Source organism: Equus przewalskii, chromosome 31, assembly GCF_037783145.1.
Source record: "Equus przewalskii isolate Varuska chromosome 31, EquPr2, whole genome shotgun sequence".
Lineage (NCBI taxonomy): Eukaryota > Metazoa > Chordata > Mammalia > Perissodactyla > Equidae > Equus > Equus przewalskii.
In genome coordinates, this window is record NC_091861.1 from 10,995,184 (window position 1) to 11,008,422 (window position 13,239).

Consider the following 13,239-nt stretch of genomic DNA (forward strand, 5'->3'; position numbering starts at 1 on the left):
CCGTCCGGGCTGGGGCGGGCGGCGGGGGTGAAGGCGCAGGCGGGGAGCAAAGGTTGGAGTCTTCGCGCACCGACCTTCGGCGGAGGGGCCGCAGCATCATGGCGGTGGGAGCCAGGCTCCGAAGCAAGGCGGCGAGCGGCCTCCCGCTCCGCGGGCCCCGGGGGCGAGGGCGGACGGAGGGGGACGAGGAGGTGGTCGCCATCCTGGAGCACCTGGAGTGCGGGGACGAGGCGGCGGAGAGCGAGGCGAGCGCGCGGCGCCCGGGGGCCCGGAGCGCGCGGCGGGTGCACCTGGCCGTGCTCCCCGAGCGCTACGAGCCGCTGGAGGAGCCGGCGCCCGGCGAGAAGCCCAAGAGGAGGTACCGGCAGAAGCTGAAGAAGTACGGCAAGGTAGGGCCCCGCGCCTCCCGCTGCCCCCGGGGGTCGGGGTGTGCGGGGCGCCCGGCCCGGGCTTCCTGACTGATCGGCCGGGGGGCGCTGGAGTCGGTGCCCTCCGTCTGACCGCGCTCAGCCTCTCCAGGCCTCCCCTGCGCCCTCCTCGGCCTCCCACTCCCACCCCCTCGCCAGCATCCCCTACTAGAGCCCCCAAAACTGTTCGTCTGTGACCTGGGAAGTGAGCAAAAAGTTGCAAGTAAAGGAGGGAAATTAAGTGAGAGATTTCTCTGGGCGCCGCTCCACCCGCTACCCCGCTTCTGGCGGCTTAATGACATTCCCAAGGAGCGCTTATCCTAGTTGGGTCTTCTCACTCCCTTGTATAGTTGGTAGACGGAAATCTATCCCTGTTTTACAGATGGGAATACTGAGGCCTGGGCGTGGTTAGGTGACTTGTAGAAGGTGACCGACCCAGTTGGAGAGTGGGGAGCAGCCCAGTTTGTCGGCTTTCCAGCAACACCCTCTCCGGGATATCCCACTGGCTGAGAATTGTTTGGGTTAGTCCCTCAAATATTCCCGAGGTTATTTCCGGGGCCTGAGAGCTCAGCAAATACATAAATATGCTCTTGTTGAATCTACTCTTCTCTTCTCCTGGTCGGCTATCTTTGTACTCCCCTCCCTGCAACCATTAACATTTGCCTTTGCCGGGAGGAAACAGAGGGGGAGAGAGAGAGAGAATGTGAATATGAGTATGGGATAAAATGACAGTTTCATGCTCAGAGATCAAAGCCCAAAGGCAGTTCCCAGGTCTGCTCCCTGGGGCTGGACAAGGCCAGCCAGAAAAAAATCACGTAACTCATAGTGTCCTGGCCAAAGGCCAAAGGCCAAAGGCCATATGGGATTTATTGTCCAGCTGTATCTTCCAGTGGCCTCTTGTCATACCTGAAACCATCCAGTCTCCATACCTGGAAGCTTAGGTTTATCATCGTCTTTAAAGGTGTGTCAGCAGCTTAGGCAGCAGTATACAAGCAGTGGTCAAATAGATGAATAAAAGCTGTAAAGTTGGAACTTTCAGACTTAGGGTCGTGCTCAGACCGTCCTCCTTCTTTGTGGTCCCAACTGAACGCAAAGAAGCCACATTTGCCTCTCAGCCAGTGAACTGATAATGTGGACATCTCAGCTCAGAGGCTGGCACTTGATGATGTTTTTTGGGTGCTCACTGGGTGCCCGGCATTGTGCTAAGCCCCAGAGATACAAAAACGGATATGATGCAGTCCTGCCCCAGAGAAGTCTGCAGCCTCCCAGGGAGACGCTGGCATTGCTGGGGCACCACCATGGAGCTGCAGGGTGCAGAGCCGGGCAGTTAATCCTGAGGGATAAGGCTGTAAAGTCAGGGAAGTTTCAGACCAGTGGTGACATGAAAACTGGGCACAGAGGATGAGCGAAGGTTTCACAGGTTAATGGTGGGGTACTACTTCACACCCACTAGGATAGCTGTATTCACACACAAAAAAAGAAAGAAAAGCAAAGAAAATGGCAAGTGTTGGCAAAGATGTGGAGCAATTGGGATTCTTGTGAACTGCTGGTAGAAATATGAAATGGTGCAGCTGCTGTGCAAGACAATTTGGCAGTTCCTCAAAAAACGTAAACATAGAATTACCATATGTTCCAGCAATTCCGCTCCTAGATACTGTCCTCCGGCAAAAACAGAGACCAGTTTAAGAGGCAAAGCATTTATTGGGATCAAAAAACTGCAATTCGGGGAGCACAGATTAGGGTAGAAACCCAAATAGTATTCCGATTACAGGAGAGGGGCTGAGGGTTTTTATGGGAAAAAGGGAGGAAGATGAGGTGAGTTGTATTAAGGAAGAGTTCATTGGTGCTGGATGAGGTGAGGCTAGGTTTGTGCTTCACAGATGGGCTTGAGATGCGGTCATCAGGCCAAAGGCTAGACTCGGACTTCATTGATGGGGCAGTGATTTGATCATCAGCAAAGTCCAGTTTCATCAGCTCTTACAAACAGGATCTTCTTGTCCTTACTGACTTCTTGGAATGTTGGCAGTCTGGTCCGGTTTGGAAGATAAAGAAAACAAAACATGCAAGGCAATTCCTCTGAAATGGCTGCTCCAGCTCTCTTTTAATATGACTCGTGTCATCTTTTGTGGACATACCCAAAAGAATTGAAAATAGATACTCAAACAAATATATATATGCACACACATATTCAAAGCAGTATTATTTGCAATAGCTAAGTGGTGGAAAAAACACGAATGTCCGTCAACTGATAAATAAACAAACAAAGTGTGGTGCATACATGCAGTGGAATATTTTTTGTTGATGGTGCCGTTAAGTCAATTCTGACTCCTACGGACCCCATATCCAGCAGAGCAGCACCCTGCCCCATCTTTTTGTGCCATCCTCTCACTTTCTGGTGCTGTATCAGACGTGCTTCACTGCTATTCATAGGGTTTTCATGACCGATTTTTTTGGAAGTGGGTGGCCAGGCCCTTCTTCCTAGGCTATCTAGTTGGGAAGCTTTGCTGAAACCTGTCCACCATGGGTGATCCTGCTGGTATTTGAAATCTCAGTGGCAGAACTTTCAGTGTCTCAGCAACACGCAGCTGCGACAGTATGACAACCGACAGATGGGTGGTGGTGTTCCTGACTGGGAAACAAACTCCAGCTGTGCTGAGAGCACTGGATCTTAACCACTAGACCACCAGGCTGGCTACAGTGGAATATTATTCAGCCATAAAAAGGAAGTAAGTACATGCTACAAGATGGATGAACCTCTGAAACACTATACTAGTGAAAGAAGCCAGACGCACTAGGGCATCTTTTGTACGTATGAGTCCATTTACAGAAAATATCCAGAATAGGTAAATCCAGGGAGACAGAATGCAGGTTGTTGGTTGCCAAGGACTGGGGGTAAGGAGGAGTGGAGAGCAACTGCTGAATGAGTATGGCTTTTCCTTTGGGGGTGATGAGAATGTTTTGGAAGCAGATTGAAGTGGTGGTTGCACAACGTTGTGAGTGTGCTCGACACCACTGAACCGGGCATTTGAAAATGGTTAATTGTTATGTTATGTGAATTTCACTTTTTAATTTTAAAAAAGAGAAAAAAATTCACTGGATAGAGAAGGTCTGGCATCCAGAGTGCAGCTTCAGCTTCCACCTTCTCGGAGGCAACCGAGGGGGTGACCGGTTAGGCACCCATGTGGAAGAGGAAAACAGCCGGGCCCTCTTTGCTGAAAATCCATTCGAACAGCCACGGCTCAGCTAGAAACGCGGAAAGGTGATTAATTCCTGCTTTAGTGGCCAGGTGAAATTTTACCATACTTGGGTCCAGTGGAATAAGGAGTGGTCCACAAAGGGCTCCACATTATTAACAATCGTTTTTCCTTCCAGGAGGGGTGATTAAAGTTCCTATTCTTCTGTTAACTGCTCAAATCCTTTGCCCACATCCCTTCCTGCTTCTATTTAAAGAAAGGTCCTTGGCCTTTGTGAAATGTGGAAGGGTAGGCTTCCCTTCCCCGTGGCCCATGGCCCCAAGCAGGGCTCGACCCCAGTGCTGAGCAGTCCGGCTCTCCTGGAGGTCTGGGCTCCCTAGGCTGTGTGCCTGGGACTCCGGTTCCCAGCCGATTTTTAAGGAATGATACTGGTGTTCATACGGTGTGTTAATTGTTTTTAAAGTGCCATTTTCCGGGTCCGGGGGAGGGGAGGGGACATGTGTTTGCTGTGCTCTTACAGGGTGCGGAGCGCTCTGCCCCACATTTCACAAGCGTCATCTCTGAATCCTGCCAACAACCTTGGAAAGCTGTGGATCCCCATTTCGCAGTGGAGGAAACTGGCGTGTGAGGAAGTTTAGCCACTGTTCAAGGCCGCTCGAGCTGGGGGCGGGGCCGCACCTGGCTCCGGCTTGTGCACAAGCAGTTGGGGTGAGGGGATGAAACCCAAAGCTTAGCTTAAAGTAACAGGTCCCCTTTCCCAGGCATCTCTGAGAGCCACAGGGGAGGTGTAGATAAGGAAAGTAATTAACTTGTGTTAAGTGGGCAGCTAGAAGAGGGTTGGGGAAGGAAACTATAGGGTATTGCAGTAACCTTGAGCTCAAGAGGGAGAAAAATGTCCCCACGTTCCAAGTAGGTGGTTAGGTCAAGGGCACTGGTGGTGTGTTATAATCCCTCGGGCTGTGCTTGCCTCTCTCTGCCTCAGTTTCCTCAGCTGTAACATGGGATTACTGGTAGGGTGTGGTAAGGAGTATGTGAGTTAATGGGTGTTGAGATCTTAGCACGTGGCCTGTGACAAAGCTTCTGTAACTGTTGGCTGTTATCTAAGAGCTGGAGGAGAGGCCCAATGGCTGTTTCTTCCTGATTAGCTTTTAATGAGCTCTAACTCAGAAAGAAATCAGCTTTTATAACCTCCCGCCCGCCTCGGCTTTGTGCCTGGGACCTGACCAAAGGTCACCGCTGAAGGCCTGATCTTTCTATCAGGAGAAAGTAACCTTTATTGAGAGCTGGTTTCCTTTGTGAAACTGGAGGGGGCAGGGGATCTCTGACATCAGAGGGTTTGTTGAATACCCAGGACCCCCTAGAATGCCTCTCTCCCTGTGCTAGTTTCCTATGATGGCTGTAACAGATGACCACAGACAGAGTGGTTCAAGGCAACACAAATTTATTCTCCTACAGCTCTGGAGGCCAGCAGTCCAAAATCAGTCTCACTGAGCTAAAGTCGGCAGGCTGGTTCCTTCTGGGGTTCCACGGAAGAATCCATCTCTCTGCTCTTTCCAGCTTCAAAGAGGTCCCCTTCCTCCACCTTCACAGCCAGTAGCATAGCATCTGCTTGTCGCTTTCTCTCTGCCCCTCTGCTTCTGTTACTACATCACCTTCTCTCTAATTCTTCCTGCATCCCTCTTAAAAGGACCTTTGTCCTTATTTGGAGCCTTATAAAGATATATGAATCCTTATAATTGGGCCCACCTGGATAATCCATGATACTCTCCCCATCTCAAGATCCTTAATTGAATCTCATTTGCAAAGTTCCTTTTACCATATAAGGTCACATATTCACAGATTCTGGAGGTTAAGACCTGGGCATCTTGGGGGGCCATTATTCAACCTACCACGCTTTCCCGTGTTCCCACATTGCCCTCCGCCCCTCTGCAAGATTATTTGGGTCGAAAGCTCTACTAAGATCAAGGAATTCAAACTCTGCTCCCTGGAAGGATGCTGAAATGATCATTGAAAGATATTTACATTTCCTTTCATCACCTTTCTCAAATCTGTGTTTTGACAGTATTCCAGCTAATGAGCTATTTTTGTAGCTTTTTTCTAAATTGCAAAGATGAAGTGACAAGCAGTTTTTTTAAAAACTGCAGCTGAGGAAAATGGATGCACAAACACCCCAAATGTCAAGTGTAATGCAGGTCATCCATGGTTCTGATGGCATTGCTTATAAAGGATGCTCTTGACTGTTGTACTTGCTCCCAGAGAACAGTTTTGTTGTTGTTGTTATTTCAAACAGATAAGAAAAATTCTCCCACTGAATCTTATTATGCATTTATAGAGATGAATCTCTTAGCAACATCACTCCGCCATACACACACGCACACGCATGCACCCTAATGTCTCATTGAGAAGTTGAAAGGGCAGAGTCCTGGGAATCAGTGTCTAGAGAAGCCATTGATGCTCCTGGCTCTCCCAGAGCTCCTCCTTTAGTCCGAGAGCCACCAAAGGAAGCCCCAGGCCCTTTCTGGGTACTAGGGCTACAGTGATAAGCACTAGAATGTTCCCACCCTCATTCTGTTATCGTGAGGATGATGAAAGCTGAAGCCAGGACTAATAGGAAAGTATACTCTTAAGAAACTTTCCTGAACAGATAACAGAATATCTTTGATTTATGTATTAGCACCACCCACCTAAACTACTATGTAATATAAGGAGGCAAATGTTGTTTTACAGTAAGAATAGCTGACGTTTGGGGCCACGTGTACTACCTGGAGTTTACGCCAGGCTCTGTTCTAAGTGCCTTCCTTGTATGAACCCATTTAATCCTCGCAACAACTCAATGAGGTGGTTACTAAATATTCCCATTTTATAGGTGAGGAAACTGAGCCCAAGGAAAGTTAAATAAGTGATTGAGCTGGAATTTAAGCCCAGGAGGCAAGCAGTTGGCTACAAGGTTACACGGGGCCTTCATTAAAGAAGGGAAGTATAATGTGGGGCTTAAGGACGGGGTCCCTGAGATGAGATTTCTTTGGGATTGGACTTCAGCTCTGCCTTTTACCAGCTGTATGATCCTGGATAGATGTAGCTCCTTCATGCTTTCTTCTTGTTGAAGCCTGATAGCCAAAGGCCACGAGGAACATACTGGCAGCCAATCCAAGTTAGGTTTACAGTAATGCACCACATAATGATGTTTCAGTCAAGGACGGACTGCACATACAATGGTGGTCCCATAAGATTAGTACCATACAGCCTAGGTGTGTAGTAGGCTACACCATCTAGGTTTGTATAGGTACATTCTATGATGTTCGCACAATGACAAAATCGCCTAACACGTTTCTCAGAACGTCTCCCTGTCGTTAAGCAATGCATGACTGTATCTGCTTAGTGCAACAAGGGAGGGTGTATGCCAGAGAAATCACAAGGTCTCAAAAAGTGGAGACCTCAAGTAGAGAGTGGAATATTTGAGTCTGAGCCAAAGATATAAATTTAAAAGTTATCCACATCCGGGAGGTACTTAAAATCATTGGAAATGGATGAGACCATTTAAGGAGAGATTATACTCAAATAAAGAAATAAAAAATAGAGAAGAGGACCCAGGACTGAGTAGTGCAGAACTCCATCAGTTTACAGTTTGGTAGAAGGGATAATCCAATAAAGAAAGCTGAGGAGGGGCTGTCTGTGAGGTAGGGGATACCAAGAAAATATGGAGCCAAAGAGGCCAAATGATTGTTTCATGAAGTATGTCAAAAGCTGCTGAGAAGCCAGGGAAGGGAGGAGAGAAAAGCGTCCATTGGATCAGGCAACATGGCAGTTGCAGATGGCCAGGACCAAGCAGTCTTGGATGGGTGACGCTAGGAGCCAGAGTAAGAGGGAACAAGAATGGAGGAAGTGGAGGCAGTATGTGGGGATGGCTCTTCCCATTGGTTTAGCATATGGAGAGCAGAGACCCCGGGTGGGACGTAGAGAAGGATGTGGACTCAAGGTGATATCTGAGCATTTGTGTAAGCTAATGGGAGTGATCCAATGGGGAAGAGGAGAATGATGATGCAGGAGCAGGGGAAGCCAAGGTCAAACCGAGAGAGGGTACCAACAGCAAGTGTCAAGTGAATGGCCTTGGGGGAAGAGGGCAATTTTTTCTGCTGGAACAAAGTGGGAGAAGCCAGGGCAGGTATGGGTTTGTAGACAGTGCCAGGAAGATGAATGGGTTCCCCAGTGACTTCTGCTCTTTTCAGTGAAAGATGAAGTGGGATCATCTAGCGAAGGTATGGAGACTATGTGTCTGTGTGTGTTGAGGGTGGGGAGGCTTGCGGAGAAAGGAAAAGTAGTATCTGGGAGAGAGGGGAACTCAGCCTACTAGACAGACAGAGTAGGTTTGAAAGGCAGTGTTGGAAGTCAAAGTGAAGTTTGTGACTGTGATCAGGGATTTTAAGTGAAACTAGGAATTTCAAGTGTTTATTGGGTAGAAAAGTCAGAGGGCCGAGAGACAAGATTCAGGTCATCTACATGGATATCACTGTCATCAAGAATGATGACAGAAGTTGAGAGTGGAGAAGAGAAAGACTTGGGGGCAACAGCACAATCAGTGTTAGTCGTGGTGGTGATCTTAATTTTTCTGTTGCAATTCCATCTGAATCCCTTGGACACCCCTGTCTAGCAGCAGGCCTTACAGAAAAGGAGGAGAAGGAGTGGATACCAAGAAAACATGGCCCAGTCCTTACCCTCCAGGAGTTTATAAGTGTAATGGAAACCCAAGACTTCTGTGGATCACAGCAATCAGAGAATGTTACCGAGCTCAAACACAGGTTCTTGTACCTGTAGCACAGTAGGGCCAATAACTGAAACATCAGGCTTGTGGCAAGGACAGAGGGTTTATTATTATCGAAAAGCAGCCAGATGAGGAGATGAGAGTTAGAACTCAGCTCCACCCCATCGAAGGGAAAAAGGTAGGGGTTTTTATCGGGGCTTTTAGGTAGGGGACGGGGAGCATACGGTCTTGCTCGTTGGTGCCTTCCTGCTAGCCTGCATTTGGCCTTGAGGAGTGAATTTCTTTTTCCTTGACGGTCTGGATTTTTCTGGTTAGTTGTTATCTTCAGCCTGCCTTTGGCCTTGTGAGGCTGAATCTTGACATCTGGACCTTGACTTCCTGGGAAAGACAGCTCGCTCATATCCTAAGAAGGGGCAGAAAGACCTGGGTAGTTTTGAACAAGAGTTGATTATGTTAAATGTGCACAGCTGTCATTAGCAAAGCTTATCTCCAAGTTTTTCCCCTAGGGGAAATTTTATAACTCGTTAGCTCTCGGTTTCAGGAATAGTAGCACACTTTAAAGAAAATGTGGGCGTTGGACAGGAATATGCCCTGGTGGGAGGGGGAGGACAGGATGGGCTCTCAGATAAGGAGAATGAAGCAGAACTTGACCCAGCCTTTGGATGATCCAGTAACTTCGTTGGAACAGAGAAGAGAGTGGGCTTTGGTTTAAAAACTAAAACAAAAGTTGTTTGGTTTTTAGAACTAGCAGCCTCATTGCTGTTTCCAGGAGGATGTCTGAATCATGTGGAAATACGCAGTGCTTGAAAGCACTTTGCAGGATGACAAAGTCTCTTCTGAGCCCCCACATGTTCTTATGTTGGGGGTGGGGACGGGATGCCAGAGATGTGGAAAGGTGGTAACTGGCTCATTGGTCCTGGGAAAAGGAGGCAAAGTGATTAAGTATGTCACCATGGTGCCTGAGGGGTGACAATGTGGCCTAAACTAACCCCGTGCTTTTCTCTTCTCTTCCAAAAAATAGAATGTGGGGAAAGTCATCACCAAAGGCTGCCGCTACGTCGTCATCGGCCTGCAGGGATTCGCGGCGGCCTACTCCGCCCCATTCGGAGTAGCCACCAGCGTGGTGGCGTTGGTCCGCTAATGGGAGCTGCTGGGGCAGACGCCACAAGAGTGGATGGAAGCCACTGCCCCGAGAACAGTGCAAATCCAGGAGCATTTCAGATTTGAACCCTCAAAATACTCGGAAGAAAAAAATGTCTGTGTTGAATTGGATGAGTGTTATGAATGAGCCATCCCCGCCCACCTGGTCACGTCTCTTGGACACGGATGGCTCCAGTGGACAATCCCGCAGAGCTTAGAGCTGGTTTGCTGACACCGGAGCCTTCATGTGAAGGTGGCAGCGGGCTGGCGTGGAGGCAAACACTTGACAGATATGAGCACTCTGGGTGGGAGGCAGAGTGGTGATTATGAGGGATAAGAAAGGGTTTTGACCTGGAGTGAGATGGTTATATTGTATGTCATATTCTCTTGGAAAGGTCGCAGGCTGACAGCCCTTGGCTGCCTCGGTTCTGAGGGCAGGAAAGGAGCTGTTTGTGTCTGCAGTTCTGCCCCCTATCTCCTTCCTCCACCCCTTTGTCACCAGGAGTTTAATTACAGGCTTGAGAAGAAGGAAGGAAGAAAAATCTCTTTGAAGGCTATGATGCTTTGAAAACTGTGTTGATGGTGTGTCATGACTGTTCAAAGTAGATAAAAGCTTGTCACTTTTGCCCTTCTCTGCCACGAACGTGCAGTTGGCCAGGAGGGAGCGAGGGATGGCAGGTTCAGTTGCAGCTTGTATGCGGAGTGCTCCTGAGGGCTGTCGTGTCCAGGCCAGCCACACGTCTGTGGCTGCCTGAGGTCATGGACCTCCTGACTCAGCTGCCCAGTACCATTAGTTCATTCCTGACAGCTGCTTAACTCCTCTTCCACGCCAGGCTGATGAAAGGTGCTGTCTTGGGAGAGAGGGAGACGCTACACCTGGAAATGAAAGTGTATGGTTTAGAGCAGGAACCAGTAAGTAGGAGAAAGGTATGAAGGAAGTAGAAGGATGTTGGATGAGAGAAGTGGGAGTACAGGAGCCAGGTCTGGGGTATCAGCACTGGGAGATCTTAGGTGGGCCCGGCCTTCGGCTCCAGGTGGGGGCCAGGGGAGGCTGGGTGACCTGAGATGCCATGGCTGGTGCTGAAACCCCTCTGAGGCCCATGAGCTCACATTGGCTGCCTTTGTGGCATCCTTTCCTCTTCTGTGCTGCCCAGTTTGATGTCATCTCACCTGGATTCAAAGTTAGGGTGGTCATGGATCTTGGGCCTGACACTCCCCAAGGATGACCCGTGGACTGCTATAGGGAGGTGAAAGAAAGAGCAGGTCCCTCTTACCATGCCCCTCTGCTAACCCCCATGAGAGGCCACTGTTCTGACTTTGTTTCCAGAATATCCAGAAGTCCAAAATAGTTATTGCTGATCAGTCTGCAGGATCGGTGACAACACCTACCCAAAAAGTTTCCCAGGCCATGCCAAGGAGGTTTGACTTGAGGCCTCAAGCCCAACAAGGTGGCACTGAGAAGTGGAGAGGATGGGAAGACAGGCAGATGGACAGAAAAAGGAATAGGTGCAGGAGAAAGCTGTAGCCATGAACCCAGACTCAACTTCCCGTTCTGGAGGCTCATGCTGAAGATGAACTTGGACCCAATTTCTGCATCAGTAATGTTTGTGAAGAAAAGAGAAAACAAATGGTCTTGTTTTAGCTCAAATGATAAAAGTTGATAGTGGTACATTTTCACACATGTAAGATAATTGTAGCTTGCCTGGCCGCACTGGGAGTCAAGGAGAAGAAGAGATGTAAGTGGAAGAAGAAGCATTTAGTAGTTAGTGGGAAAGAGATCAGGTCTCTGTGGCCTGCTGGTCACAGGAAAGGACGACGGGAGGAAGGAGCCAGTGGAGGGTTTGGAGGACGCCAGCCCCAGTGGCCCAGTGATGCTGACCAGCCTCGGAGAAGCCCACCAGGTTGCCTTGGGGACATGGAAGCGTGACCTGGAAAGGGACAAGAGGTGCTGAGGCTTGTCTAAGGAAGGCCTTCTGCATCCCACCTCTAAATCAGAGACACAATAAGGCCAAGCACATTTGGCCCTGAAATTCTTGAAGTCTGGTTAAGAATTAACCCAGAAATTTCGAAAGTTGCAATCTCGCGGGATTGTCCTGGGAGCCAGATTCCCATGTACGGAAGATGGACTTCTCTGAACTGTCGCTCAGCCTGAGTAGTCATTTCCTCAGCGACAGGGCATCCATGTTGTAGATTACCTTTCTGCCTTTTCTTTCTTTTCGAGGTTCTTTTAAAACATATCGGGGTCCATACCCTACAAGAAATTGAGTTTTAGAGCTTTCCCTTTACATGCTGGACCAAAAGGCTTCTTTTGTATCCTCTCTTGCCCTATTACGTAAGTAAAACCCCCAATTTCTTTAATGTTTCTGCGTGTGATGAATTTTTCTACCCCTCATTGGGGCGAGGAACCTCCCTGGGGCACCCAGGAGGAGCCAAGGCTGCTCCCCAGGGAAGGAGAGGGGCTCTGACACCTGGGAGCTCTGCTTGGGTGTTAAAGGGGGGCCATTCTCTAGAAGCCCAGCAGACCAGGCCTCAGTGTTGTCAGGACACTCGGCTCAGGAGTTGGTTAAAAATGAAAACTTCTGGAACCTCCAATTTGGCTTTAGAGTCTAGCGTGGGGCCAGGAAGCTGCATTTTCCACAAGCAGCCCAGAAGATTCTGAAGCAGCTGTTCCTCTGCCTGAGAAGGGAAATGCTGGCCTCCAGAGGCGGGCTCCAGGATGGGAGGCTGAGGTTGGCACGAGCACGGGCGAGGGGCCTGCCAGGTGCCAGCCCTATGCTGGGCACGGGTAACATGCCCACGTACTGAGTCCTCACAGAAGCAGTGGGAAAGGTCTTGGTGGTGGGGAAGGTAGAGAGGAAAGGAGTGGTTCTGGGCAGCCGTCCAGGCAGGGTTGGGGGCCATGTGTGTCAGCTTGCTAAAGCCGAGGACCTTGATGTCTTCAGCTGTCTTGCAATCATCCCGGTTGTCCCCCTGCCCAGCAACTGTGCTTTGTCAGCGAAGCCCTGACTGGCACCCGTGACCAGGAAGCACCCAGAAGCAGGACTGAAGCTCAGACCTTCTGCAGATCTCAGATCTCCTCCTGCACCCCGAATAGCCCTGGGCATGGTAGTGCCCGCAGCAGAAATGGTTGTGGGGTTGGGAAACAAACCACATTGCAGTTTTAGATTTAGGCAGCTGCTGTTGTGGGGTTTGCACCCGTGATATCTTTTTCCAGCTCCTGACTCTGCGGGAGTACAGGTAAACTGAATTTAACTTTCGGATGTCATCATCCTCAAAATATTTTGAAATTTTTTTAGCTCTTCCCATAAATTTATAGTAGAAATTACACATAAAATAAAGAAAAAAATAAGGCCCTCAGCGTCCTTGTAAAGCCTGCATTTGAGACACTCTGTGGTTTGCCCAAATGGTTCTTGAGTAAAAAATCTCAAACGCTCTTGACCATTCACAGGGAAATGTGGCAAAAATTAATAATATATAGATTTGTGTGTGTGGTTTTTTTTAGAGGTAAGATGGTTTTTTGAGCCAAACCACTCCACTGAGCAATGTAGCCGTGGGGGAAAGGAGATCTCTTCAGATTTTCTAGAAGGCTTGGTGCCAGAGCCTGGTGGGTGCACAAGCCACAGAGGGGCAGAGGCTGGGAGGGGAAGAGAAGGTGAGAACAAAGTCTCGCTTGCTGGTGCCCGAGGTCAAACCTCCAACCCCAGGGTGCTCAGTGCGTTCCATCCTGCAGCTCCATCCA

General features: G+C 49.2%; 1 protein-coding gene across 1 annotated transcript; it reads left to right on the plus strand.

The window, feature by feature from the left end:
* Positions 1-11,858, plus strand: C31H1orf115 (chromosome 31 C1orf115 homolog). Its single transcript, XM_008533072.2, has 2 exons — positions 1-389; positions 9,382-11,858. Exons 1-2 carry the CDS (start codon positions 99-101, stop codon positions 9,499-9,501), a joined length of 411 nt encoding a protein of 136 aa, XP_008531294.1. The 5' UTR covers positions 1-98; the 3' UTR covers positions 9,502-11,858.
* Positions 11,859-13,239: the final 1,381 nt, after the last annotated feature.